The 27,614-nt window shown below is 49.6% G+C and overlaps 1 protein-coding gene across 1 annotated transcript in view; it reads right to left on the bottom strand.

Annotated features, from left to right (window-relative positions):
* VWA5B1 (von Willebrand factor A domain containing 5B1) overlaps positions 1–27,614 on the bottom strand; it is a 40,201-nt gene that overhangs the window by 12,156 nt on the left and 431 nt on the right. The window contains exons 2-13 of the mRNA XM_059995699.1: positions 25,682–25,834; positions 24,164–24,419; positions 20,674–20,819; positions 19,336–19,467; positions 18,582–18,706; positions 14,849–15,025; positions 11,071–11,181; positions 8,978–9,180; positions 8,395–8,509; positions 6,269–6,454; positions 4,174–4,357; positions 3,119–3,309 (exon numbers count right to left, since the gene is read on the bottom strand). Coding sequence (XP_059851682.1) covers positions 3,119–3,309; positions 4,174–4,357; positions 6,269–6,454; positions 8,395–8,509; positions 8,978–9,180; positions 11,071–11,181; positions 14,849–15,025; positions 18,582–18,706; positions 19,336–19,467; positions 20,674–20,819; positions 24,164–24,419; positions 25,682–25,834 — 1,979 coding nt within the window. The remainder of the gene's footprint in view (positions 1–3,118; positions 3,310–4,173; positions 4,358–6,268; positions 6,455–8,394; positions 8,510–8,977; positions 9,181–11,070; positions 11,182–14,848; positions 15,026–18,581; positions 18,707–19,335; positions 19,468–20,673; positions 20,820–24,163; positions 24,420–25,681; positions 25,835–27,614) is intronic.

Below are 27,614 nucleotides of genomic sequence, written 5' to 3'. Positions count from 1 at the left end.
TCATTCACTGAGTCCCTACGGCTTATCAGTTCTCTACCTCTATCCTGACAAAGCTGTCATGTATATTTGGTTTTATTTCTGGACTTTCTGTTCTGTTTTGTGGATTTAATCTGTTTAATGCTAGTCCAAAACACTTCAAAAGGCAAGGAGTAAACTGGGAAATATATTTGCAACACGCATGACAAAGATCGTTTTCAAGAAAATGCTCTTTAAATCACTGGAGTGGAGGAGAAGGGAGATAAACTCAATAGAGTAATGGGTTAAGGGCATCTGCAGGCAGTTCATAGGAAGAGGATTCTATAAACCCATGAAAAAATGCTCAGTCTCATGAGCATTGCTCTAAATTGAAATAAGTTATGATTTTTTTAATCTTCTGGATTAGCAAATATTTAAATGTTTGATGACAACCATAGTTGTCCACAAGGAGACAGTTTCTCATGGACTGTTGGTGGGACTCTGCACCGAAGCACACTTGTAAAAGAATGATTTAGCTGTGTGCTATCTCTCAACAAGATGCACAATCTCCTTTGACCCAGCGATTCCACTTTTAGGAATTTAATTCTGTGGTAATACACAAGGATGCAAATATCCGTGTGCCCGTATTGTATATTTATTACGGTACTGTTTGTAAAAGTGAAAATCTGGAAACTGTCTAAATGTCCATCGCTAGGGGTTGGTAAATACGTTATGGTACATCCACACAGTGGAACACCATACAACGGTGAAATGAAAGAGGCAGATTTTTTCCAAACCAATATGGCAAGATGTTCAAGATAGAGTTCATTTCAAAAAAGTAAATTGCAACTGTTCTATAGTTTGATTGTGGGGAGAGTTACATGACTACATGCATTTGTCAGAACTCATAGAGCTGTTCACTGAAAAGAATAATGTTACTGCATATAAAAAGTGAATTAAAAAGACATTTAAAAAGTAAATTGGAGAGCAGTTTGTATATGTGATTGTTCAAAACATATATGTGTGTCGCATATGTGTGTTTTTTAGTGTGTGTAGTATTTCTGGAAGGGAACACCCAAAACCAAGTGAGTCAGGGCACAGGGGAGGGGGACTTTTATTTTTACTTTATATTCAACTGAACTGTTCGAGAGTTTTTTTGATTGAAAACTCTGGGTACGTATTACTTTTGTAATTAAAGAATATTAAATTAGTTAAAAATGAATTTTGCACCTCTGGGAACACATATATCTGCCTGGAAGGAGGAGGGGATGGGGGGACAAAGGCACTTTTAGGTGTAACAGAGAGAAAAAATGCCTCTTAGTTTTTAGGCTAACAGTTAACCATGGGGTCTTTTTCATCTCTATCAAATATTTACTGGAATGAGGCCTGTGCGTCCCCATTAGATGGGGTCTCCTTGGGGCAGGGGCTAGATTCATCCTTCCTGTTTCCTCTGGGCCTGAGGTCCTGGGGATGGTACAAGGGTGTGGGAGATGAAAGGGACTGCTCCATCTTAGGACGGCCTCAGTGGGAACTGGTACCCAGCCAAGGCTGCTGGGTCCCAGGGCATCCCTAACTTCTTTACCACAGCAGAGACTGGGATTCCCCCTACCCCTGCCCCACCATCACCAGCACACTGAGAAACAGAAGCTGCTACAGTTTCCATAGCAACAAGTTAGTCTAAGATTCAGCCCCCTTCACCCAGCCATAGGCTGCAGGGAGTGTATATGTGTGTGTGTGTGTGTGTGTGTGTGTGTGTGTGTGTGTGTGTGTGCATGCATATACATTCACACAAGTGTATTGGAGATAGATTGTGGAAGAAGCCAAGCAGGGAATGGGGAGAGATGAACAAAGATGGGCCAGAAGTGAGGAGGAGAGCTGCCCAGCTGCCCAGAGCTCTCACCAAGTAGAGTTGCATTTAAAGGACACCTACTGTGCGCCAGGTGCTGCACTAGACACTTCATATTTTATCAGCCAGTGCTGCAAGAGTCCTCCACCTGCAGTTGGCTCCCAGTAAACATCTGTTGATGACTGTTAGCTCAATCATCTGACAAGCTATTCTCGTCATGTCATAGATGAAGAAATTGGGGGCTCAGAGAGGCTAAGCAACATGCTTGAGGGGCAGAGTCTGCCTGACTCCAAGATCAGTATCTTCCAACTGCATCGAGTGGCTCCTGGCTAAGCACAGAGGAGAGCCTTCAGGGCAAGGTGGCAGCATCCCCGCTGTTGGGGAGCATAGGGGGCTTATGTGTATTTGGAGGTGGGGAGAGATGGGGGTTATGGGTGGGAATGGGAGAGCGAAAAGCTACTTTTACGGAACCACAGACTCACAATGACAAAGCTACATAAAGCCCGTTCTTAAGAAAATGGGATGAGGCATACAGATAATAGCAAATACCAATTTGGTTTGGACAGTGATTCTCCACCTGGTTATTTTGCCCCCCTCCCCGGGGACATCTGGCAGAGTCTGCAGACATTTTTGGCTGTCCTGACCGGGGATGGTATTGTACCTGGAATCCAGTGGGTAGAGGCCAGGGAGGCTGCCCAACATTCCACAGTGCACAGGACAGCCTCCACAGAAAAGAATTCCCGTGTCGATAGTGTGGGAGCTGAGAAACCCTGGTCTGGCTGGACACTGGATGACTGGTCCTGTTGTGCTTCTAACTCTGAGATGATCTCTGCCCTGGGTGAATGTACAGCCTTGGGATTTTCAGAAGGTGCAGAAGGTGACAGTGAGGGGAAAAGAAGGGCTTTTCAGGAAGCAGGTCCTTCGCTGCAATCCCCTGACTGGCTGTGTGACCCTGGGTAAAGTCACTTTACCTCTCTGACCCTCAATTTCCACATCTGTACGGAGTGGGGGTGGCCGGCCCCCACATTCCCTCCTTTCCAAGGGGTGCTGTAAAATCAAATGAGAGTGTAGATGGGGGTGCTCCTTGCCAACTGGGAAGTTCTATGAGCAGAGAATGGGTGATGTCATTGACCAATGGGTACCATTATTAGGAAGTTGTCATTGGAGGCCAGGCAAGTGAAGATCCAGAAAAAGGAGGAAGAAGTGACTCACTTCACTGTAAATTGCGGTCAAGCTCCATCCTTATGGCTGAAGCAGGAGACACAGCTCTTCCCCATCTATGGCCACCCCCAACTCCAATATGCCCTGCTTGGGTACCTGCAAATCAATCTGCCACCGCGGAGCATCCAGGCTGGTCTGCTTGGTGAGGTCCTGCAGCTTGGCTTTCCTCAGTGGGTATCTCCTGGCAGCTGTTGTGGGGTCGCTGGCCGTAAGGGCCCTTGGAGAGGGCTTGTGGGTGGTGATCTGGTTGGTGCTGTATGCCCGCCGTCGCTGGGAGAAGTCTAGACCTGGGCAGGAGTGGTGACAGGGAAGCCATCAGGGTGGAGGACAGTGGGGAAAGAGAGAGGAGCTTGCATACCCCTTTCTTGCTTGGAAACTTCTTGAGTTTTCCACCACTTACCTACTGAAATATGTGCAGATGCCTCACCTCACCTGGCATTCAAAGCCTTGCCTAACCTAGCTCTAATCTAGCCACCCAGCTACTCTCCTTTCTGCTCATTTTTCAAGGTATTATGTGCTCCAAATATACCAGTTGTGTATACGTTTTCTAGGTGTGACACCTCCACATCTTTGCTCAGGCAGTTTCTGCTGCCTGGAATCTCCTCTCCCTTCCCACTTCTAAGAACCAGTGCCCTCGTTATGTCTTTGTTAATATCCTCTACCAGATGTTCCTTTCCCTGGGATCCTTACAGTCTGTTAAACTTTCTTGTGGTCCATGTCATTCTGCTTTCTAAGAGAGTTAAGGCCAGTTGTATCTCTCTCACTAGATGGAGAACTTCTGAGGGACAAGTGCCACGTTTGAGTCATCTTTGCTTCCCACACTGCGCTCAGCACCTAGCCTTAGTAGGTCATCAGTAATTACCCTCTGAATGGAAACTAAAACCATAAAGAGGTTTTGGAGGAAGACAGGTCTAAACTCTTTATCTGTACTCTACCTCTTTCAAGTTCCATGAGCTTAGTCACATTGCTAAAATTCTCCAAGTTTCAGTTCCCTCATCTGTAAAGTTGGTATTATAGTACCCACCTCCACAGCTGCTAACCGTTCAATGAGATTGTAAAAAGTGCTTAACACGTAATAAGTGTTCAGTAAAAATGTAGCAATCATGGCCTCCCTGGAGAAGGGAGTAAAGCTCAAAGAACAACTGACTGACCGGGACTGGTGGCGGAGTCTCCGCTGGATGGCTGGGCATCTTTGGCCTGCCTCAGGTAGAAGGGTGTCCCCAAGCTCTTGGCACAGTCTCCAGTGTCTGGGCTAGGTCCCTCATCCTGTGAGTGGTAGAAGACAGAGCTGCCGGACTCCTGAGAGTGTAGCATGCTGTATCGTCTTCTCTTGTCCTGGAGGGAGGGAGAGAAAAGAGGGCTTAGAGTGAGGCTGGATGTCAGGAAGGACATCCAAAGGGCAGCAAGGGGTGTGAGAGGAGATGGTGGAGGTTCTACCTTTGAAGAACTGAAATAATAAGAAAATTTTTTGCTTGCTTGGGGAATTTAGGCAGACTCCTGCCTAAATTTAAGGGATGGTGAATGGAGGTGGTTTTTCATATCACTTATGCTGTTTATATTTTTCATTATATTCTTTATTAAATGTTAAAAAAAAGCGTAATTCTAAATGCTACTGCTGTCTCCAAATAGATAACCAAAAATAACAGCATGAACCATCTGTTCCTTTTGTTTCATTCTCCATGATATAAACATATATAAAAATATAAGGGCTTATTGGGGTCATCTTGTGTTACAAAAGCTGGACCATATTACTTACATTTATCAGTAGCTTGAACTTTGCACTTAAAACATTTTGGGAATCTTTCACGTCAACTATTCTTTTAAACATTTGGCTGTACGATATTCTACCACCCCTTTTTATTAAGCATTCGCTTTGTGGCCATTTATTTTTTGCCACCGTAAAAAATGCTACAATAAATCCTTGACCATGAATCTATTACATCACTTTTATTTCTATGTGTTTGATTCTTAGGAGGTTTTTCTGGGTTGAAAAGGTATATATTTCTAATTTTATTAGTTATTTCTAGATCACCTTCCGGGAGGGTAAGTCACAATTATACCCTTACCCAACAACTCTTCTAGTAGTAGGAGAAAGCATTGCCAGTCTCACGGGTAAGGAAAGGAGAATAGATTTGACAGTCCCTGCTAGTAGTAAGGTCTGTGGCTGATCTGCTACCTCTCAGACCTCCAAGAAAGGGCTGGATTGTGCAGAGTCTTGACCAGCATTTTGTTTAGCACGTTCTCCCTGCAGTTGAACACTCTACTCTCCAAAACACTTTTACCATTACTGACCATGGTTCTTAAGAGATTCCATAACATTTTAAAATCTGGAAATTTCAAATAAACTTCTAACTCCTCTTGAAAGATTGGAAACACATTTAACATAGGGTCCACATTCTTGCATGGTAACTGTTTGTCAGGGCCGAGTAGGGGCTGAGCATTTAGACAGAGTGTGTGCTCTCCAGTTTGCTGTATTCCTCACCACCCCTTATTTCCTCTTATGGGGAATGTCTGCTATCTCTCATGACATTTGTCCCTTTGATTTTTACAACAAGCCCATTTCGTTCATTTTATACCTGCCCAATCCCCCTAGGCATTGGGTTTGTGTGACTCCTGCTTAAAAACTAAACAAGATGACAAATCCTTTAAAGGGGAGTGGAGAGACTTACTAACGAGGGAAGCTAGATGAGAAAATAGCATCTCAGGCAATCTTCTACATTTTAGCATGGATTCCACCTCCCTTTGAGAAGTTCCTCACTGTTATTCCACTTCTGCCACCACATACAGGAGAATTATCCATGTAAATGAATAAAACACAAATTCATCTAAGGAGATATGATCTGTCTAGAGTGTTCAGGGAAAGAAATCTGAGTGCCATTGTTCTGAATTGAACTACTCACCAAAATCACTTGGAGTAGACTATGCAAAATGCAGGTTCCTGGGCCTTATCTTCAGAGATTTTTATTCAGGGGACCTGGGTTGGAGCTAGCGTTCTGCATTTTAAACACGTTCCCCAAGTTCTCCTCTTGCAGGGGATCTTGAGGACCACATATTGAGATGGTAGCATTTACCCAAGCAGTGTCACCATGACTGAATGTCCACGGCCTGACAACTATACCCCACAAGAGTAAACCCAGATCCAATTGGCTCCTAGCTGCCACAAATAAATCGTCTTTCCAGCCAAGGATGGCTTTGTGGGAAGGGTTCTGGACCCCCACTGACCCCTGGAATTTCTAAAGTACTTACTGTTCTGGGATTGGAGATGTATAAGGAGGCATCACATACAATGCCATACCCCACCAGCCGTTCTCCAGGGAAGAGGGAGCTGGTGCTGACAGGTGAGATCAGGACCTCGGTAGTCTCAGGGAAGACCCACTCCACAGTCACATCACTCAGGACTGGGGCCATGGCCTTCTTCAGGGATTTGACCATCTGTTGCACAGGGTCAGAACACAGGTTGGGGGGATGTGTGAACGGGGGTGTGCACAAATGAGGAGCCTGAAGACTATGTGGGTGTGAGCATGGGAAGAGGTAGCAGGGAAGAAGTGACAGTAGACTTTGGGCGGCTTGCCCAGCAGCAAACATGCCTCTGCGTTTCTTAGACTCCTAGAACATCAGAGTTGGAGCAGATCTTTGCTTTCACCTTCTCTAAGCTTAGCATTTTATAAATGAAAAAAACCCAAGACTCAGAGTAGGGCTGTGATGAACCTGGGACACACAGAAAGTTTGTCTCAAAACATGGACTGAATAGTGACCTTGAGCAACTCAATTTACCTCCCTGGGCCACCGTGTCCCCTTCTGTTAAAGGGAGTTAGTAATTCTCAACTTTCAGTGTAGTTGGGAAGATACTGCATTTGAAGTATCTGCCACGTGATAGGCATTCAATGAATGTCAGCTGGTTTAGCGCTTGGACAGTGGTTTAACATCCCCTAGCATGATTTCCTCAATGGACTGCAAAGCTGGGGAAAAATGATTTGAGGATTGTGGCAGCCATAGAGGAGCACTCTCAAATTTCCCTTGAGAAAGACTGTGTTCTTTTTTTTTTTTTGGCTTAAAACAACAGCAGTGTATTTTTTTTACAAGCTCTCGAGGCCAGTAGTCTGAAATGAGTCTTCTGGGGCTAAACCCAAGCATTTGGCAGTGCTGCTTTCCCCTGGAGGCTCTAGGAGAGAATCCCTTCCTTGCCTCTTCCAGCTTCTGGTAGCCAGTGGCATTCCCTAGCTTGCAGCTGCATCACTCCAATCTTGGCTTCTGATGTCACACTGTCTTCTCTTTATCTGAAGTCAAACCTCCCTCTGCTTTATTCTTTTTTTTTTTTTTAACATCTTTATCGGAGTATAATGGCTTTACAATGGTGTGTTAGTTTCTGCTTTATAACAAAGTGAATCAGTTATACATATGTTTCCATATCTCTTCCCTCTTGCGTCTCCCTCCCTCCCACCCTACCTATCCCACCCCTCCAGGAGACACGGACCTGCTAGAGAATGGACTTGAGGATATGGGGAGGGCGAAGGGTAAGATGTGACAAGACTGTGTTCTTTTGCTGCAAGGAATGCAGTTAGATGACAGTCTCCATGTGCAATGCCTCAGCTTTCAAACCAAGTTCACACCTCTCCCTGGAAGCCCCCAGGCAACAAATGAGCATGGCAGGGATATTAGTGCCTGGTCTTTCCACCCAACAGAGACAACCTAATGGGCAATTCTTGCTCCAGAGACCCCTGGTGGGTTGGATGAGACCCTGTCAGACCTGCACTGCAGTCTGAGGCTCTCCCTGACCAGTCCTGCTTCCCTCCTTCCCTTTCACAAGTGTTGCATCTGCACATGGACTAAAAAGTTTTCCCTCCTGTTTCCTCCTCTTTTCCCTTCTACAGATTTTATCCCTCAAGAAACCTCTTGCACTCTTAACTTCAGCTCTGTTTCTTGTTCTTGGAAGATCTGGACTGACACAGGGATTTTCTAAGTGCTGGATTATTTGTGCCAATTATGCAAGACATGGAGAGAAGACTATAATTGCCTTGATTTCTGGGTCCTTTAGATTCTTCTGAGCCATCATTTGTCATCGTCAGGAACATGGCCAGAAATGACCCCAAGCGCAACTCCTATCCATAGAGGCAGTGACTCCTTTGGGAACCCCAATCCTGCCCAGCCAGTGGCTGGAGTATATGAGCCAGTGGCTGGAGACCAGGGGATCTAGTGTCCTGTACTAGCTCCAGGAAATGTCCACTCTGTGGCCTCCAACTCTGATTTTCACTGGGGTGCAGTGGAGTGCTCAGACTTGGGGTGAAATCCCAGCTCCACCACTGAGTTGCTGTGTGACCAGTGTGGGCCTCTGAGGTCCCAGCACCAGAAGAGATGGAGGCCCTTCTGCCTACCTTGGGTTGCAGCCGCTCCCCCTCCACCAGGAACTCAGCACTGCCCTTGGACACAGTTGCCAGCCCTTTCACCAGTCTGTGGCAGACGTTGGGTCCAATTCCAAAACTATAGCACCTGGAGGAGGGGGACAAGAGAGGCTGCTACTTCCCATCCTCTCTGCCATTTTTGTCCCCTGATGGGGACAGGGGCAGATCATGATCCAGCAGAGCTATCTCAGAGCTGGCCCCAGCTTCAGGTAGAGGGTGAGGGAGAAGAAAGAGGGCCATCAGTGGGCACTCACATTCACACATGGACAGCCCATCCCCTCCCACCCCAGCGCAGAGTCGAAGCAGGTAGGACTTCCTCTGCCTAGACTGCTCTTTGAGACCTGGATGCAGAGGTGTGGGCATCTTATCCCTCCTGAACCACTGTGGGGAAAAGGCAAACTTTGAGGTTGGCCACACCATCCTGGAAGCAAAGCTCTGTAGGAATTGTGGGTCCCCTCTTCTCCTCCTGGCACTTTCCACGTTGCCCCAGTTCTGACATCCCCAGCCCAGGGCAGCCCAGAGTAACCGAGCCCTAAACCTTCAGCCCTGTGCCCACCTGGTGGAGAAGGCATGGTTTCGCAGCAGCTCCAGCACCTTCCCGGTGTTGCTCACGGCACCATCTGTGATGACGAAGAGCAGCCTGGGGTGGCCTCGGGGCACTGGCTGCCGGATGACCCACTTGAGCGGGGAGAGAATGTTGGTGCCACCCATGTCAGCTTGCATTCTCTGGATGTTGTCACAGGCCTTGGCCAAACTCTCCTGCAGAGAAGGGTCATGGGCAGGGAGATCGTCCCCAGGGTCATTATACGGTGTGGAGACTCTAAGCCCCTTGGAGGATGAATCCTTTGTTTCCCAGGATCTTAGTTCAGCCTCACTGGAGCTGACTCATGTCCCCAGTTTCATCTCTGCCCCACGCGCAGGAAGAATAGGTGGCCACTTTTCGGTGTGAGTCTGCCCAATAACACCACCTACCAATGCCCCAAATGCCACCATTCATGATGTACTAACCTACTGTTGTCCTTTCTTTGTTCCTCTTTCAAAATATAAACACCCCTGGAAAAGGTAGCGCGTCAAGCCCTAACTGCCCAGTACAAATAAGGTTTCCTTTTCTGGTGAGTGAGGCAGGAGGTATGGTGGAAAGACCACAAGACTAGAAATCTTAAGACTTGTGTCCTGGCCTGACTGTGGCACTAAATCCCTATGATACTCTGAGGAAACCATTTCCCCAATCTGGGTTTCAGATTTCCTCCCTCCTGGACCAACACTGTGAGACCCAACTGGCCAAGGATTCCTGCCACTGGATGGATGTCCCTGTAGCAAGGACAGATTCTCACTGGATATCAGATGTTTTCCTGCTCCTGACTCAGGAAGATGCTCCTCCAACATCCACACTTGGAGTAATGGAATATAACAAAAGTCTTAAAAAACTGTGTATGTACCTTTGGAACCAGCAAGACTAGGCATTTATTCCAAGCGAATCATTAAGGATGTATGCAAAGTATTTGCTGCAAAGATAACTAAATAGAAAAAAATGGAGACAACTTAAATGCCCACCTGTAGCGGTTTAGTTAAATAAGTCGCAGCCTATCCGTGTAGTGAAATAGTGGCAGCTACTGAAAATTATGTTGCAGTTGAATACTTACTAGCATGGACACATGCTCATGATAGGCTGTCTTGTTAGAAAAATAGGTTACAGAAAGTATGGGAGGTCTGATCCTACCTTTATTGAAAATGTATGTAAATGTTTAGAGCAAGAAGGGATTTATCCTAAGCTCTTAACCATGGTTTTTCTTTTCTTCTGACTGATCATGGGAGATTTTCAAATTTTTCATTTTGATTATCTCGATTTAAAAACTGTGGGACAATCAGTATATATTATTTCTGTATTTAAAAAACTGACAAGTAAGTTATTTTTAATTGAAAAGTGGCTCCTATGCCCTTCTTTCCTCCCTTCCCACCCGCCGTCTCTCTCTCCCTCCCTTCCATTCTTCCCTCCCTTCCTTCCTTCCTTCCTGTTCCTAGACCTGGGTAAGATGTCCGCCACCCTCCCACCTTTATTTTTGCTGTGCTTCATGGCTTGTAGGATCTCAGTTCCCCGATCAGGGATTGAACCTGGGCCACAACAGTGAAAGCCCGGAATCCTAACCACTAGGCCACCAGGGAACTCCCTAGGATGCTCCCATTTTGAACATCCTATTGGGGCCAAGGGTCCTCTAGTTACAAACTGTTACCTTGAGCCATGCGAGCGTCATTTTTAGTCCACTCACTCACCTATTCACTCCTCTATCCCTTGTTATTCATTCCTTTAGCTCAACCTTGCATGAGTCTATCATTCTAATGAGATGGAGGCTTCAGTGAGTGGGAGGCCTGAGATATATCCTCTCCCTATCCCTTCCCTCTACCCCCTCCCAGCGTACATCCATACTTTGCCCCACATGATCTTTATTTTAAGGAGGGGGGAGGCCAGAAGACTGCCTACATGGAGATAGCCTCCCTTTGGTTCTCTGCTCCTGGCATCATCTAGGTTCTACATGTGTGAACAGGTTCTATGAGGGCAGGCCTCGGGGGTTCCTCCTCTTTCCTCTTCCTTCCTTGCCTCTGTTTCTCACCACCTGACCCCTTCTGGTCCCAGCCATGCCCCCTCCTTACCTCATTGTAGGTCTGACTGGAAGGGAAGAGGGTCTTAAACGTGGATCCAAACCCAATGACATTGAAGAGGCAGGCCGGCATGAGGCTCTTAAGAGCCACCAGCATGGCATCCTGACAGGCGAGAAAGGAATTTTTGGGATTCGGGAAGGAGTTCTTACCTTGGCCACCACGCAGCGTTGTTCTCATAGCAGCACGGAAGCAGCCTCCAAGTGCACCTTTCACCCTCTGTCTGCACCCAACACCACTTTCTCCCCCAGATAAAGAAATTCGCTGGTGTTGACCAGAGGCTGAGCCAAAGGCATCATCATAAAAGTCCTCATCTGTGTAGCAGGTCTGATTTCTCAAAGCCATTCTATTACAGTTTTCCAGTTTCGTTTCACCTCCTACTGACCCTGAGTGGTAAGGAGAGCAGGGAGCGCCCACCCCCTTCCACCAAAACAAAATTGATGTCTAAGGGAGGCACGTGGCCTGGTCCAAGTCCCACGGGTGATGAAGCAGCCCTCTGTTTCAAGGTCGTGAGCATTAAAGAGTCTTAACCTATCTAACTATGCAACACCAGGAGACTTTGATCAAGGTATATTCTAAAAAATAATGACAAAGAGAGAAGGTGGAGGATATGACAAGAGGGAGAATGATGATATTGATGATAATGATGATACAATGCAACGATAAATGTCAAGCAATTACTACATGCTAAGTACTTTGTATTCATTATCTCATTTAACCTCTGTAACATGTATGATAGCATAGTGGTTAAGGAGATACACTTTGAAGTTAAACGTATCTGGGCTTCAATCTCACCATACACTTTGAAGTTAAACATATCTGGGCTTCAATCTCACCTTTGCTTTTACTAACTTGACCTTGGGCTGGTTATATCACTCCTTTGAACCTCAGTGTGGCGCACAGTAAACATTCAGTACCAACTGAATGGTTATTATTGCCAACCCCATGAGACACATATTAGTATCAATGCCTCTGTTTTACAGATAAGGAAACTGAGGCTCAGAGGGTTAAGGAATTGCACTGGATCGTAAAACCTGAGAATAGAACTGAGGCTTTTGAAGCATAGCTCCGAGATCTTTATTTATGTTGGCCCTGCCTTGGCACAGAACTCAGGGATGAGTGGCTTTCCCTCATCCCTATAGAGTTTATCGATAGCACCCCAGGGATCTCAGCATAGCTTCAGAGAAACAAACTGTTACACTCCAAAATCTTGCAGGAAACAGCAGCAAGTAGATCCTGGCAACTTTTACACCGTGTGGCCTTCCAGGCTCTGCAGCCCTGCAGCCCCTCTTCCATTCCCCTCTGTAAATATTGACATTAATGTTCTGTCCATCTCCTTTTGTTGCTTGTGTCAATATGTTTTGTTTTTCTGCAAAAGAAGTCAATACCTGTTTATTTTTCATTAGCTCCTGACGTGTGTTGCTGCTAGGAGGAGACCCTGCTGGTCCATACAGATTGTCTCTGCTCGCACCTATTAGAACTTTAAAGCCATGTTTCTGGCAGCTACTGGCAGCTGAAGAGTGAGACCAGCTGCAGGAAATTAAATTGGCCGAACTTTCCCCTTTGGCATGGCTGTTTGGATTTCTATTCTCTCCTACCTCCCTAAGCCTAGTTTTTCCTCCACCTTCAACCCAATGAGCCACGTGATGACTCAAGCAACCCCTCAATGGCCTCATTGTCAGTGGGGAAAGGGATGTGTGGCCTGAGTAATTTCTGTGACTTTTTCTAAAAGGGACGCGTTTAGCAGAATGGATCGTGCCAATGCAAAGCCATTTGTGAAAGGATGACCTCGAGCTCACTGAGCTGAACTGGAAGAGAAAGCAAGAGCGACTCCAAGGGGAAAGGGACCGAGACGTGAACCAAGTTATTGTCAGAGAATCCTGACAATAGGTCTCTAGTTCAGGAACTGGATTTCTACTCATAAACCAGCTTCATTTCACTGGTGGTAACTGCCTGGAACACCAAGATGGGAAGGAGGTAGAGACTGAATCCAGGCTCAGCACTGAAAAAAAAGTGTCATGGTCAATTACTGATGTCTGTCTGGGCTTGGAGGAGGGGAACAGAGGGATGTGTGACGTATGTTTGCCCTCCTTGAATGAATCCTTCTTTCTTATTTTACAGAAAGAATAAATGAAGCCAGAGTTGAGAATCAACTTGTCCAAAGCCACATAGCAAGTCAGTGGTAGAATTGACTCTGGAACCCAGGCATTGTTTTTCTCAGAGCCATGTAGCAGGAATGACAATCAGAGAAGAGAGGTTGTCTCAGTGGAAAAGTCTGTATAATTCTCTATTGGCAATGGAAGGAAAATGAGCACTGAATACAGAAGGTTCAGGTTCCCGCACCAGCTCTGTGATGTTGGGAAGAACATTTAGCGTCCTGGGGACTGAGTTTCCTTACCTGGAAAATGGCAGGGAAAATGGATTAAATGCTCTCTGAGAGATGTTTTAGGTCTGTGATCCTATGATACGTTGGAGTAACTGAAGAGATGTCGTGCAAATTGGTACAGCTGTGGAATGGAATACACATGGCCACACAGTCCTGGAGCATGCTTCAGCACTCCAGCACTGTGGACAGCTCCTTACTTCAATGCCTGCCTTTGATGGTGGGCGGGGGTGGGGGAAAGGTACCAAGCAGTCCTGCATCCCAATGTCAAGAGGCTCAAACAAGAACTTGGATCTCATGTATGACTGCTCTGTCATACTTCAAGACCAGACCCAGTCATAGCAAGGCTTAGGAGATAGCTGTCGTCACTGATCCCACTTAAGCCCATTCCTCCTGGCTCATTCTGTTGCTCTGGAAATAAGAGAGACAAAGTCGGGAGAAGGACAAAATTTCAGGTGACAGCAGAGCCCTCTCCTTGTTCTCTCATCCCTTGCTCTCTTGAACTACGATCCTTTACTGAGTTCAGTAAACAGCAACCAAGGGCTTTTTACACATAAACACAGAGCTAGACCCCATGGGGAGGGACAGATGAGAAAGAGCTGGTCCTTTTCCTTAATGAGTGCATAGTTCCAGAGGAGGAGACAGACATCTGCACAACTAAAAATACAAGGAAGTGTTGGGTAATGCCGTAATTGTGGTGAATAATCTCCTCATGGAGATGGAATGCTTCTGGATGTGGGGGGAGGGTTTTATCACTCTTTCCCCTGAACTCCTTCAGAACCCTCCAAAGCATCAAGACCATGCTCGCAGGCAGGCTTGGCTAACAGGGCTATGCCCCCCACTTGACTGTGAGCTCCTTGGGGCAGGAACTATGTTTCCAAACTACCGTCTTTCCAGGTGGCCAAGCACAGGGCTTTGCACATATGAGGCATTTGAAAAAAAAAAACAAAAAAAAGGATGAACCACGTCATTTCTACTGGATTCTACACATCCCTTGATGGCAGGGGCCATGTCCAATGAATCTCCAATGTCACGTGGGTATCCCTCTCCACCTAGTACCTAGTGAGGTGTTTTAGCCAGAACAGGGACACAACAAAGGCGTGTAGAATGCCGAGGGAAGCTACTGATCACTTCATCCCTTGTAAATGGACAGCAGTTAACCTCTGCTCAGATCACTTCAGGGGTTTATTTTGGGAGCGAGTTGAGTTTGGGTGGGGTTTCTGTTTAAACTGACATACCAAAAAGTTGTTTGTCATTTCTCTTAGCCAGGGATAGTCATTTAAGGAACGGGTTCAGGTGTGGAAGGAGGGATGCTTGGGGCAGAAAGTGCTGAGAAGCTGGGCACCCTGGGACCCTAGATCCTGGGGGTAGGGATCCTCTTAGAGGTACCTTGACTCGGTGCATGTTGGTCCCATTCATGCTGCCACTCCTGTCGATGAGGAAGATAAACTCGCCATGGGTCTTTCTTAGGTTCGGCTGGACTGACTGGAGGTCAGGACAGAAGTTGAGCATGATGACGGAATGGTGGGGAATGTCCTTGTGGAGGCGTTTCCGGATGATTTCTGTCTGGAGGAGAAAGGGAAACTCTCTCACTTGGGCGTTCACGGGGTCCAGAGCTACTCCTGGGGGTCGTGCTGGTCCCCCATTACTCTCCAAGTCTTGTCAGGATCCCACTCGTCCTCTGTGTGAAAGACTTCCAGGTTGACCCTACCTGGCTCTTCTGCTAGACATTCACAGGTTGCAACAACAGAAAGGCCTAGGTTTGCATCCCAGCTCTGTCACCGTCCAGCTGTGTGATATTGGGCAAGACCCTCCTCTGGGTCTGACTCTTCTTTGTAAAACAGGGCAAACAATGTCCATTTCTCAGGGTGGTTCTGAGGATGAACTGAGCTGGCACGCAAATGGGAAGGTCCTGGCACACATGCAGGTCCTCAGTTGAATAGTGGTTTCTTGCCCTCTCACACCCAGGGGATAAGCCACTCTCTGGCTCGTTTTGGCTGTGAACTTGGATTCTCTCCCACTGATAACTTCCTACTCACGCTTCAAATTTTACCTCTTTGGAAAACCTGCCCCCATCTTCCTGGTGGACTTAGTTTCCTCATCCATGAAATGAGGACAAGAGCACATACCTCACTGAGTTGTATGGACTAAATGCAATGCCTGTGAGACGGCTTCCCAGCAGAGAGATTGTCTGCACAGCAACCATCTACGCTCTTGCTGCCGCCGTTGGTATTTGTCATGGGGACCCAGGCATGTCTCACACTGTGAGTTTTTGCTCCTCTCTCTGCCTCCCCTCTAGCTCGGGGGCTACTTGAAGGCAGGTCGTGCTCGAGTCTCTTGCATCGCCAGGACTTAACATAGAGCTTGGTGCAGAGCTGGGCTCAGTAAACATTAAAGGAAGGACAGCACCAGAGTTCTGTATCTTTTCATGTGTCCTCTTAGTTGGCCTTGTCACACCACTACTGAACTGTCCTCGACTCTCCGGTCACTTTGCACCGAATCTCATTTCCTCTCTCCTCACTCTGCCGCCCTCTCTCTCCACCTCTACTTTCTCTGTCTCTGTATCTGACTGTCTCTGCGTGTACATATCTCTCTTTGTCTATTTCTCAATTTCTGTCTATTTGGGTCCCTTTCTCAATTCAGTAGATGACATCATCACCTGCTCAGGTGTTCAAACCAAAGACCTAAGAGTTGCCCTCGATTTGTCTCTTTTCCTCACCCCACGCATCCACTCCTTCAGCAGAGGGCTGCCTGTTCTGCAGCTAAGATACATTCTGAACTTGTCCTCTTCTCTCTGTCTCCGCTGCAATCACCCAAGCGCAGGACAGTACCATCTCTTGCCTGGATCTTTGCAATAGCTTCCTCCTGGCCTGATTCCTCTACTTTTATTTCCCCGTGGTCCCTTCTATAGAGAGAAGGCAGTGTGATCTTTCTTGTTACTCTCTTGCTTAAGCAATAGTTTCCCCTCACACCTTGTACCAGGGCTCATGAAGCCCCCCTAAGGACTGACCCCTGCCTACCTGTCCACCTCACGTTTGCCCTACATTTCAGCCATTCTGGGCATCTTTCTGTTTTCCAGACGCATCGCCATTATTCTGCTTCCAGCTCTTTGCGTGCTCTTCCAATGCCTCACAATCCACCGGGTCTCACATTCAAACAGGCTTTCTCTACACACCTGGCTGAACAGCACCCGGTACTCATCACTCATTAGCATATCGTCCTGCTTTGTGTTTCACAGTCCCCGGCCCTCACCTAAACAGATCTTTCTCATGCGTTTGCTTCTTGTCTGTTTCCCTGTGTTTTCCCTGTGCGCCATCAGGAAAGGATGTGTCATTTTCAGTGCTTTCGTCCTAGTGCCTAGAACCTATTGGGCACTTAGTGTTTGTTGAATGAATAAATGAGAGGATGAATCTGTGTGGGTCTTTTTGTCTGCTACTGACCTATGTGCATCAGTTTTTTTGTCTTTCTGTCTCTATTTGTCTCTGCTTCTCTCTGCATCTCCATCTCTCATACATAATGTCTCTCCCTGTGTCATTTGCCCCCTCTTTGCTAAGTCGCAGTTTTTGACAGCTCGTCCCACTCACTCTTCCTGATTGATGCCTCTGGATGCCCTCCTCCCTCCTACCGGGAGCTCCTTTGCCAAAAGCCACTGCCCAGCCTGGCCCTTTTGACGACAGAGCCCAAGGCAGCAACAGCCACATCTGGTAGTGACAGGAGCCCGATTTTTGCCTCTCCGAGGCATGGGGTGGGGGTCCGGGCTCAGGATCCTCTGATGTCTTGAGCTCCCATTATCCAGTTACAATAAACTCATCACTTCTTAGCAGCTGTGGGTTGAGGGCTGTCATCCCTGGAGCTCATGAGGATACAGGGTATTTGCATAACCAACCCAAGGTGGCAAATTAATTCTCATTTGCCTCAGTGGTCCCAGAGCTAATTGATTTAAGGCTTGGCAGGCACGCCTGGGAGGCTCACTGCCAACACCCCTTGCCCACGTGCTGCAGTTCTCAGAGCTGAGCGGGCACCTCCGGCATTCCCACCACCACTATGGGAGCCTGTCTCCAGCCTCTTCTCCCAACTGACTCATCTGGGTGAGGGGGCACCTCTGGGAGGACAGGTGTTTCCAGTGGGGTCTCTAACGTGGGGATGGGCATTGAGCCACCTACACCTTCTCTTCGCCAACTCCCCTACCCCCCACCAAGCAGGGGCTTCCAGTGGGATCTCTACCAAAGGGAATGGTGTCATCAGCTGTAAGTTATCTCCGCGTTCTTGTCTGTTCCTCTGCCAATCAGGCCAGCAGGAACGGGGGGCCCTTACATCCAGCACAATTGCCCCACATGAGCAAGGCAAAGTCCTTAGCCTCTTTGTCACCAAAGCCAACTCCCTTTTCCCAGCTCACCAGTTATTTCGGGTGCTAAACCTCAGTTTTCTCATCTCAAAAGGGGAGACAATAGAAAGAAGTATCCCGCGATTCTTAAGCCTACCTTGGCACTCAGGACCCGGCTCGATGTGCAGGGTCACGAGCAGGAGGGAGACTGCGGTGGTGGCTTGTGGCTGTGGTTCAGCATCCTCCTCCCCCCCTTCCCCACCCCCAACCCCTTGCTGATGGAGCCCTTGTCCTTTCACTTTGTGGGGGAGGGGTGGGCAGAGGGAAAGGATCTTTCTCAGGCTTTCCCTGCTCTGCCTTTATTCTTTACCTAATAGCAAGCAGGGATACCAGAGGCAGGAGGAGCAAGAGACCCATTCAGCAGGTGGGAAAAGGGAGGCCCAGGAGTAGAGGTGGAGCCGGGAGGGCATCCAGCTGTAGGGTCCTTGGTGCCTCTTGGGGGTGGATTAGCCTGGAGGAGACCAAGGTTGTTTCTGCCACCAGCCTAGAATTTTGCCTGGCTTAGGCACCTTGGTGGCACTAGGAGCAGGTGACCTGACAGGAAGCAGGAGGGCAGTGCCAGGGTGACTGCTGCATCTGGACGTCCACTTTCCCTCTGCCACCAGCTTGCTGTGTGACCTCGGGCAAGTCACACCCACCCCCAACCTCAGGTTCAGGCTCCTCATTGGTCCAGCAAAGACCAAGTCCCCAGTGCCACCCCAGTTCTGCCACCACTGATGTTGCTTCAGTCACCCTCACCTTTCGCTCTGCACTGCTGTCCTTCTTCATCCCTTTAATGAAATCTGTTCTTCCCTTCAAGTGCTGGTCAAACTCTCCCAGGGTCATGTCCCCTTTCTCCATCAGGACATGTGGCATGTAGGGCTCTGCAGAGATGAGATCAACTCTTGGCACTTGCCCGAGGGTGAGGGTGATGCTGGGGGCCTTGGTGGAGTGGCAGATCTTCACAGTGCGGAGGATTCCCAGTTGGAAGAGGGGGATGGGATTCCTGGCTGCTTGAGGCAGTGTGGGACCCTGAGAAGACTCCTTAGCTGGGAGGCAGGAGAGCCTAGTGGCTGTGGGTGATTCACTGCCCCTCCCTGGGCCTCAGTTTACCCATCTGTAAAATGGGAGTGATTCTGGGCTCTGATCTTTTTGCATCTAAACATTCGATGAATTCTTAAAGAGACAAAAGAGTTGCTCCCTGAGAGTTCTGAGCTGCCAGGGTCTCATGGAGCTTAGGGCTTCAAAGATCTCTGCTCAGCTGGCCTGGGGGCAAAGTGCACCACTGGGTGGATGAGACCCTGGGGTCTCAGGAGCTAGAATGGGGCAGGAGACACTCAATTCTGCCAGTTAGCACTAAGTTTTCCAGGAGGCAAGTAGCTGGTCTCCTCCTCTGTCACGCGCCCCTACCCTCTCACTGGTACTGGGTGCAGGGCCATGTGTCTGTGCCCCATGGGATCAGCACCTCCTCCCTCCCACAGGCATCCTGGGGGCCCCGCCTGGTGCACAGTACCGCTGGGGTGGATGAGGATCTCCACGGGTCGGTCGAAGGTGTGCCTGTTGGCCAGAGTGATAATGATACTCTCGGCGGAGCGTGCGGACGGGGAGGCGTCAGCTCGGATCTCGTGGGTGGGACTCTCCACCCCTGAGTGGCACAGAAAAGTGGGATAGGCTCAGGAGTCCCCGGAGAGAGAGGAGCTTGGTGGGGGACCCTGAGACTCAGGCCAGAGATGACTGGCACTCCAGCCCCCTCAGGGGCTCCTGACCTGCTGTGTAAAACCGTGGACAGGCCTCCTCAATTTCCCCGTCTGCAAAAGGGGGGCTTAGCTAGATGGGGTCTAATGGCCTTTCCTGCCCTGACCTCAGGATCCAGTGGGGGTCAAAGGAATGGCTTCCTCACAGGGCACAGAAAGACAGAAAGAGCTCCATGCTCCATCGGTGGGCACTGCATAAATGCCTCTTGTGTTGGGATGTCCTGTTGCTCTGGGAGAACCCTTGTTGACAAGAAACCACATCCTAGTGTCTCTTTAAAACCTTGACTGGGTGGGGGAGGGGACCCATCAGAACAATGGTACCCGCCCCTGGCTGCTTGTTAGAATCACCTGGGAACTTTTAAATGTTCCAATGTCCAGGACTCACCCCAGACCAATGTCATCAGAAGCTCTGCGGGGGGGAATCGCCTGGGAACTGTTTTTTTTTTTTTTTTTTTTTTTTGCGGTATGCGGGCCTCTCACTGCTGTGGCCTCTCCCGTTGCGGAGCACAGGCTCTGGACGCGCAGGCTCAGCGGCCATGGCTCACGGGCCCAGCCGCTCCGCGGCATGTGGGATCTTCCCGGACCGGGGCACGAACCCATGTCCGCTACATCGGCAGGCGAACTCTCAACCACTGCGCCACCAGGGAAGCCCTGCCTGGGAACTTTTAAATGTTCCAATGCCCAGGACTCACCCCAGACCAATGTCATCAGAAGCTCTGGGGTGGGGTCTAGGGGGTGGGATTTGGAAAGTTCCCCAGCTGATTCTGCCATGCAAGGGGAAGAGCAGGAAGCAGCTTTGTGGCTATGGCTCCAGAAGAAGACCGAGGACCGCGGACTTCGGACGGCCATGCCCTCGTGGACATTTCCCCGGGGAAGCCATTGAGGTGAGGGTGGGGACAGCCTTGAAACCTGTCCTTGGGAAAGACTCATCTTAGGCTGCATGCTGGGGAGCAGGAAACGGGGGCGAGGGGCATGAGCTTCAGGCTGTCTTCCATCTGGGCTGGCCAGCTTTCCCTCCCTCCCCTTCCTTTCCCCACCCCGCCGTGGCCTCGAATCTTCTTTCCAGCCCCATCTGGGTCTAGGCAGCTCCCTCTCACCTGCGAGCAGGCAGGGCCCACGGATCTCCAACTGGAAGTTGAAGTCATATTCCGTGGGGTTGGACACATCGGTGTCCAGGAGAGTCGCCAAGCTCAATTTGTTCCAGGAGTCCAGGGCCCGGGGGCCGAAGCAATGCTTGTCTTTGCTGGGAAGGGGGCCGAGAGGCGGAGGAGGCTGCCAGTCAGGGCTGAGGCAGGGGGCCAGCAAGAGAAGACATGGAGAAAACGGCAAGTCCCAGGCAGCCCTGGCACCCCTGCAGCCCCACCCAAAAAGGGACTGAGGGGCTTCCTTCCACTCCAGATGCTGACAGTCTCACTCAGCCTGCCTGCAGGGAGAGCCTGGATTCAGACCTAAGGTACCACTACCTACGATGGATGGGCCAGGCACCAGGCATGGGAGCTAACACTGTTCTCGCCACGCCCCCAGAGGAAGGCCTCAGAGCCCTCATCCCCCCCCACCCCCACGTGGGGAAACCGAGGCTCAGCTACATGAGGTCACTAGCCTAAGTTGCCACCACTGGCATGCGGCAGAGTGTGCATCCTCACCCGGGTCTCTGTGGCTCGGCCGTGAAACATTTTACATACGTCACATCACTTCTGGAATACCTGCTCTGTCTCTGCAAGCTGGGAACCCTTGCATAAAGCCACTTCTCTGAGTCTTGGTTTTCTCATCATTGAATGGGGATAATAATGACACAGCTGTCTTGAGCAAGCGCTTAGCAAAGTGTCACTGCTGAACGCTCACGTCTCTATCTTTGTCATCCCTCACCCTGTCTCTGATTCTGCTCTATTTCCCTCCCCTCTACGGTCCTGCCTTCTGAGGTCTTTGATACACGTTCTGAATGTGCACATATTTTTGTAAAACACACCGTGACTTTTGGTTGAAAAGAAAGCATTGTATTAGGAATCTCATCCAATTGCTCCCCTTTCTTTCACCCAACACTGTGTCTGTAAGCTCTGTCTAGGTGGCCGTCTGCAAAGCAAAGTCTTTCCTGCTGATGTGCTGTGGCTTGGGGCCATCTGCTATATTGTACATATTCCTTCCTGCCTTCACCTCCCTGTGTTCACAGACTCCAGCACCATGAACATCTTCATCCGTGTGTTATGTTTGGATGTATAAAAGGATTTCTCTGGGATCCCTGGGTCAAAGGGCACACACCGAGTATTGCCCCAGATTGCTTTCCAGAGTGGCTGGGCCAGTTTCCACTTCCACAAGCAATGAACGAGACTTTCCTTCTCTCATCCTCACCAACACTTGGTATTATCTATTTTTCTTATTTTTTCCCATGTCCCTCTATCTAAGCAACTTTGAGGTTCATCAGAATTGGATGCAGGCGTCTCCCAAGAGCATCTCTGTTAACTCTGCCTGCTGGAACAGGCAGGAATTAGCTTATCAGGGCCACCTCAGGGGCACCGGGGACTGCTTGGCCTCTTGTTCCCTGATCCACCGAGGTCTTGAATGTCCCCAGGTCTGCTAGGTCCTGCCTCTCCCAAGCACCTGGCTTGGCGCCTCTGGCAGCATTTATATAGATGACACACGAGCTGGTGTTCCCTGGCCTGAGACTGGCTGGTGCCACCAGCTTCTCTGTTGTACCAACAAGTGTCCTCACTCTAGATTTCGAGGCCCTACACAGGCTGACTCTCCCACTTTGCTAGAGTCTTACTAGCCTTGCAGCTGCTCTTCCAACATACCCAGTCTGTTGCTGCCTCAGGGCCTTTGCACTTACTGCCCGCTCTGCCCCCTGTCCCGAATGTTCTTCTTCCACTATACTTCCACGGCCAGCCCCCCTTCATTCAGATCAGGCCTCAAGTGTTGCCTAAGCCCTGTCTATTCTAGCGAAACTAGCGCCCACCCCATCCTGTCCCCCTCTAGCCTCTGTAACATCTATCTCCATAGAGCTCATCACCCAACAAATGACATGTTTGTGGGCTTATTACTTTATTGTCTGTCTCCCCCCTTAGAATGCTAGCCCCACGAGGGCAGGGACCTTGTCTGTCTAGTTTACTGCTGTATTCCCAGCACCCAAAACAGTACCTGCCCCATGGTAGGTGTTTAATTACTATTTGTGGTGTGGTTGAGGAGTGCCCTCTGGGCTGGCCCCACGTGGGAGGCTAAAATAACCCCTCCCCGTCAGGACACCTTGAGGTGAGCACTTTAACTGGTGGTGTCCAGGGGTTTGCTGTCACTGTCCTCTGTGTTCCAGTGGGCACGTGCTCCCAGCTGTCCCCATAGCCCAACCAGGGTATGTATGAAACTCCTAGATACATACGGTACATCTTCCCAGATTTCAACTTGGCTCAAAGATTCAGGCTCAAAGCTGGGGAGGGGGAGTTAAGCAGTTTAACTGGTAATTAATTCAAGTGTTGTTTTTCTACCACAGTGGTGCTAATATATTGTGGAACAGATTTTTTTTTTTAATGACGCGAGTTGAATGATAAGATACAGGACTTCAAAAGACATCTCCTGTATGCATCAGGCTACTTTCAAACTGGCATCCTCTCTCCCTGCAGAGGAACCACTAGTCCCCCTGGACTTATAGGTGGGAAAATGGGAGGAGCCTCGATCTCAGCTGCAGGTGCCTCAGGCTGTGACCCACCCCCTTTTCCCTCCTCCCCCACGGGGGGAGTACAGAGAAACTGTCCTGGAGTGTACCCTCCCGGCCCTGCAAAGCAGAAACTAGCGCACCATTGTAAAGCAATTATACTTCAATAAAGATGTAAAAAAAAATCAAGAAGCTACAGTATATTACCAAAAAAAAAAGAAAAAATGACTTCTTGTTGCTTCGGGGAGAAATCCAAAGTCTGCCAGGGCCACCGGGTGTCCTGTATCTCTGCAGCCTCATCTCATGTCACCCGTCCTTCAGTCCCCCTCTGTGGCCCTGTCCTTGCTGCCTCAGGGTCTTTGCCCCTGCTGTTCTCACATATAGGAACGCTTCTCTCTGTGCCTATATACACCCCCCTCCTGGCTCAGCCCTCAGCTGAAATACCACTCCTCAGAGAAGCCTGACCAGGGCCCCAGACCCCCCACTCCCCGGTTGGGTCCCTCTTTTATACTCTTAGCCAATGAACCTCTCCTTTACTGCACTTTTCACATAATTAATTATGCATGCAAGTTCATAAACAGTTCACATTTGTTGTGTTATCTGTTGGATAATGATCTCTCCCACCAAGTTCCAAAAAGGCAAGGGACCATGTGGGTTTCATGTCCTCTGGGTCCCTAACACCCCCTCCCCAGTGTCTAGCACCTAGGTGCTCTGAAAATACCTCTTGAGTGCATTAAAGAAAAAAGCCTGGAAATTCTGATACCAAGCTGTCCAAATCCTAACACTTCTGACCCGCACCAACACAGAGCATTTCAGGGAGATTCTTAAGTGCTCGAAATGTGAGACGGGGGCAGCTACAGAGCTCAGCCTCACCTCCTATCCTTCCCGCCGGCCCATCTCCCTGCTGCACCCGGGACTCTGGCCCTGTTTGGGCAGGGGCTCCTCACCCATGGGTCTGTTGGTTGGAGGGGCCAGTGCTCTCGGTGCAGAACTGAGGCACGGTTGGGGCGCAGACAGCAGGTAGCAGGACTCTCACAGCCCCGCTGGGCAGCGTCAGGAGCTCCGAGGAGGTGCTGACAAAGATGGTGACGTTCTCCATCGGGGCGATTGTCCCCAGGTTGACCACAAAGAGGATCCGCTCCAAATCCTCATCCAGAGCCACCTTTCCTGGTGTGCAGGAGGAGGGATGATGCAGAATGTTTCCTCAGTGCCGGGCCTGGCGTCAGGTACCGTGCACACATTCTCTCCCATCCCCTCTAAGCTTGCTGTGTGTTAGGGTAGAGCAGCCTGTTCTGCTGATGGGAAAACTGAGGCTCAGCGTGTGGGCGCAACTTGCTCAAATTACTCAACAAATAACTAATTTATTGAACCAGGATCAGAACCTACATGGGTCTGATGCCAGGCCTGTGTACTTTCCACTGTATCCTGCAGGGATTGGGAGACTGGGACCCACAAATCCCCAACAGAGGGTCACATCTCTATCCGCAGACTCTATGTCCCCCCGAGAATCACGTTGGAGCATTGCCCCCTCCCCCAGGATCCATGCTCTCTCCTTTCATCTGAAAGACCCAGCCCTCATTCCTCCTTAGCCCATCCTACCCATCCATCCAACCCCTCCACGAAAACCTCCCTGGTCCCACCTGGACTGCTCCTTCCCTCCTCTGACATTATCTGGACCGCTTTTGGCATAGCCACTGTCAACTTCCTATCGTGGTCCCTACCAGGCATGTCCTAGCTATTCTTCCAGGCTGGGAGAAGTCCTAAAATCTTGGGGGAAACTTTGCATCTCACATCGTGAGTGTTCATTAAAAGATTCTTGAACATCTCAATGATCAGGTGAACAAACTTCACCTCCATCATAAATCCAATGGTAAGAATCTCATATCATATGATCCTTGGTCTGGACTCAAGCCTTGGCTCTGCCACTAACATGCTGTGTGACCTTGGGCCAGTCACTCACCCTCTCTGAGACGCAGTATCCTCAATAGCAGGCATCAGTAGCCATGCTGTGAGTACCTACTCTGCACCAGGGACTGTGATGAGTGTTCTGCATGCTCTTTGTTGAGATTTGGATGCATGGGATTATTAGTTACAGTTTACAAATGAGGCTTAATTTCTTATCTGAGCTTGCAAGCAACAGGATAGGCAGTCAAATCCTGGTGTGACTCATTCTACAACCTCTGAGCTTAAATGACATGCTCTTCTGTTTTTTAGAGATATCTCAACAATCCTTCTGTTGCCTCCTTTGAGCCTTACCGCTCTTTCCAGGTGAGAACAGAAACAATTACCTCTATTTTCCAAATAGTAAGGTGAGGTTCAGAGAGGTTCATTATTGGCCTGAGGTCACACAGGATTCCTGACTCTTAGTGTAGTGCTCTCTTTACCCTATCCCATTGCTGCCCTTTCAGTCTGTCTGAGACTCCAGCCATGCCCAGGCCCTGCCACAGCCTTTCTGGACTTCTTACCTGTGACAGTTGCAGCTCGGAGGCCAGTGGCATCTAAGCGGCCACCCTCCATCTTGGCTTTGTCCTTGATCTGTACTGTCACGACTCGGTCGGCAATGACTGCCTCAAAGCCGATCACCGTGGTGTACTCATCCAGTGGGTATACAAAGAGACCTGCCAGAGCAGGGCCCAGCATCGCGGGGTGCCCCAGACCCGCTCTGCATGCCCCACCCCGGAGGAGGAACTGGAGCCTTTGGCCTGCCATCCGAGTGGATGGTACTCCCTGCCACTTGGAGGACTCCAGAGAGAACTCGGGCTGGGGCCCCCTGGTTCTGGGGGCTGGGCAGGAGAGGCACAGCAGCAGGCTCTGTGTCAGCTGCAGGGCAGCTGGAAAGGGACGGCTGCTCCCCTGTCCCAGCCAACTCTGACTCTGCTGGCCTGTGAGGCCGGTGTGACCAGGGCTTCTGATATTTTTTTGTTTTGTTTTGGTTTGTTTTTCATTTTTTTTTTTGTGGTATGCGGGCCTCTCACTGTTGTGGCCCCTCCCGTTGCGGAGCACAGACGCCAGACGCGCAGGCTCAGCGGCCATGGCTCACGGGTCCAGCCCCTCCGCGGCATGTGGGATCCTCCCAGACCGGGGCACGAACCCGTGTCCCCTGCATCGGCAGGCAGACTCTCAATCACTGCGCCACCAGGGAAGCCCGGGGCTTCTGATTTTTCAAGAGAGAGTGGAGATCTGGATTTTTATGTGACCTGATGTGTGGGACAAATAAGACACCTCTGTGTGGTGGTCCCGTGCGTGGCACCTAGGAGCTGGGGCTTTGGAGGAATAGGGCTAGGGTTCTAATCTGGGCCCTGCCCCCTTCCCCAGTCTGGTGACCTTGGATAAAAACATTTAGCATCTCTACGCCTCACAGCCCCATCTGTAAAATGGGGATAATAGAGCCAAACTCAGGGTCGTTATGAAAATGGAAAAGCCAGCCACCACTTATTAAACCATATCCCCCATAGTGCGCGCCCTACATCTTTATATCTCAGTGCTTCTCGAACTTCAAGAGCACGTGAATCACCTGGGGGTCTGGTTAAAATGCAGATTCTGACTTAGTGGTCCTGGGACAGGGCCTGAGATTCTGCATTTCTAACCATCTCTGGGTGATGCCGATGGCTGGGGTACCACACTCAGAGGATCAAGGTCGTATCTCATTTTATCTGCCCACTAACATGAGGGCAGCACAGTGCTGGGCCCATGGTGAACTCTCCACAAATCCCAGCTTCCCATCCCTCAGTTTCCGCATCTATAAAATGGGGGGACTGTCCTTTCTGCACATGGAAAGCCAAAGGACTGTCCCAGAGCTGTTCGGTAATTTAGTCCCTGGGTTCCTCGCGGGTCTCACTTTAGGCCACCCTCTATAGGTTTCCTTAAACGGAGGAAAAGTGTCATTTGCTCTGCCCAGGAGATTTCCTCAGGGAGGAGACTTTCCCTTGCAGGTTTCTTTTGGGAATTGAAAGACTTTCAGAAGCTCAGGTCAGGCTGGAGGGTGGTGCCCCAAGACATGAAGTTTGGGGGTTAGGAGGCCCCCATCACTCTGGATGAGAAGGAATGCTAACCATAACAAGCCTTTACGCAGAACCCTCCTGGCCAGCCTTCCCATAACTCCCTTCCTTAAGTGCAAGGAGAGGAGTGTAATTTACAAACATCTCTTGCAGGGGAACGCCGGTCCACACTCCTGACTGCCTTGCACTGATGACTCATTTGCAGACTGTTTTCCATTCCACGCTGTCCTTCCTCATGTATTACCTCATCTGTTCCTCCTGCAAACCCTGGCGTCCAAACAGGTGCAGGAGCACCCTGATGTCGAGAAGGACAGTGGCTTCCCCAAGGTCACGGGGACGAGAGCCACACCTATGACCGGGAGCTCCTGGCTTCCACTGAGTCTGGATGCCTCTCCTACTG

The sequence above is a fragment of the Delphinus delphis genome, chromosome 1 (assembly GCF_949987515.2).
Source record: "Delphinus delphis chromosome 1, mDelDel1.2, whole genome shotgun sequence".
Taxonomy (NCBI): domain Eukaryota; kingdom Metazoa; phylum Chordata; class Mammalia; order Artiodactyla; family Delphinidae; genus Delphinus; species Delphinus delphis.
This window is presented reverse-complemented; position numbering and strand designations above follow the sequence as displayed.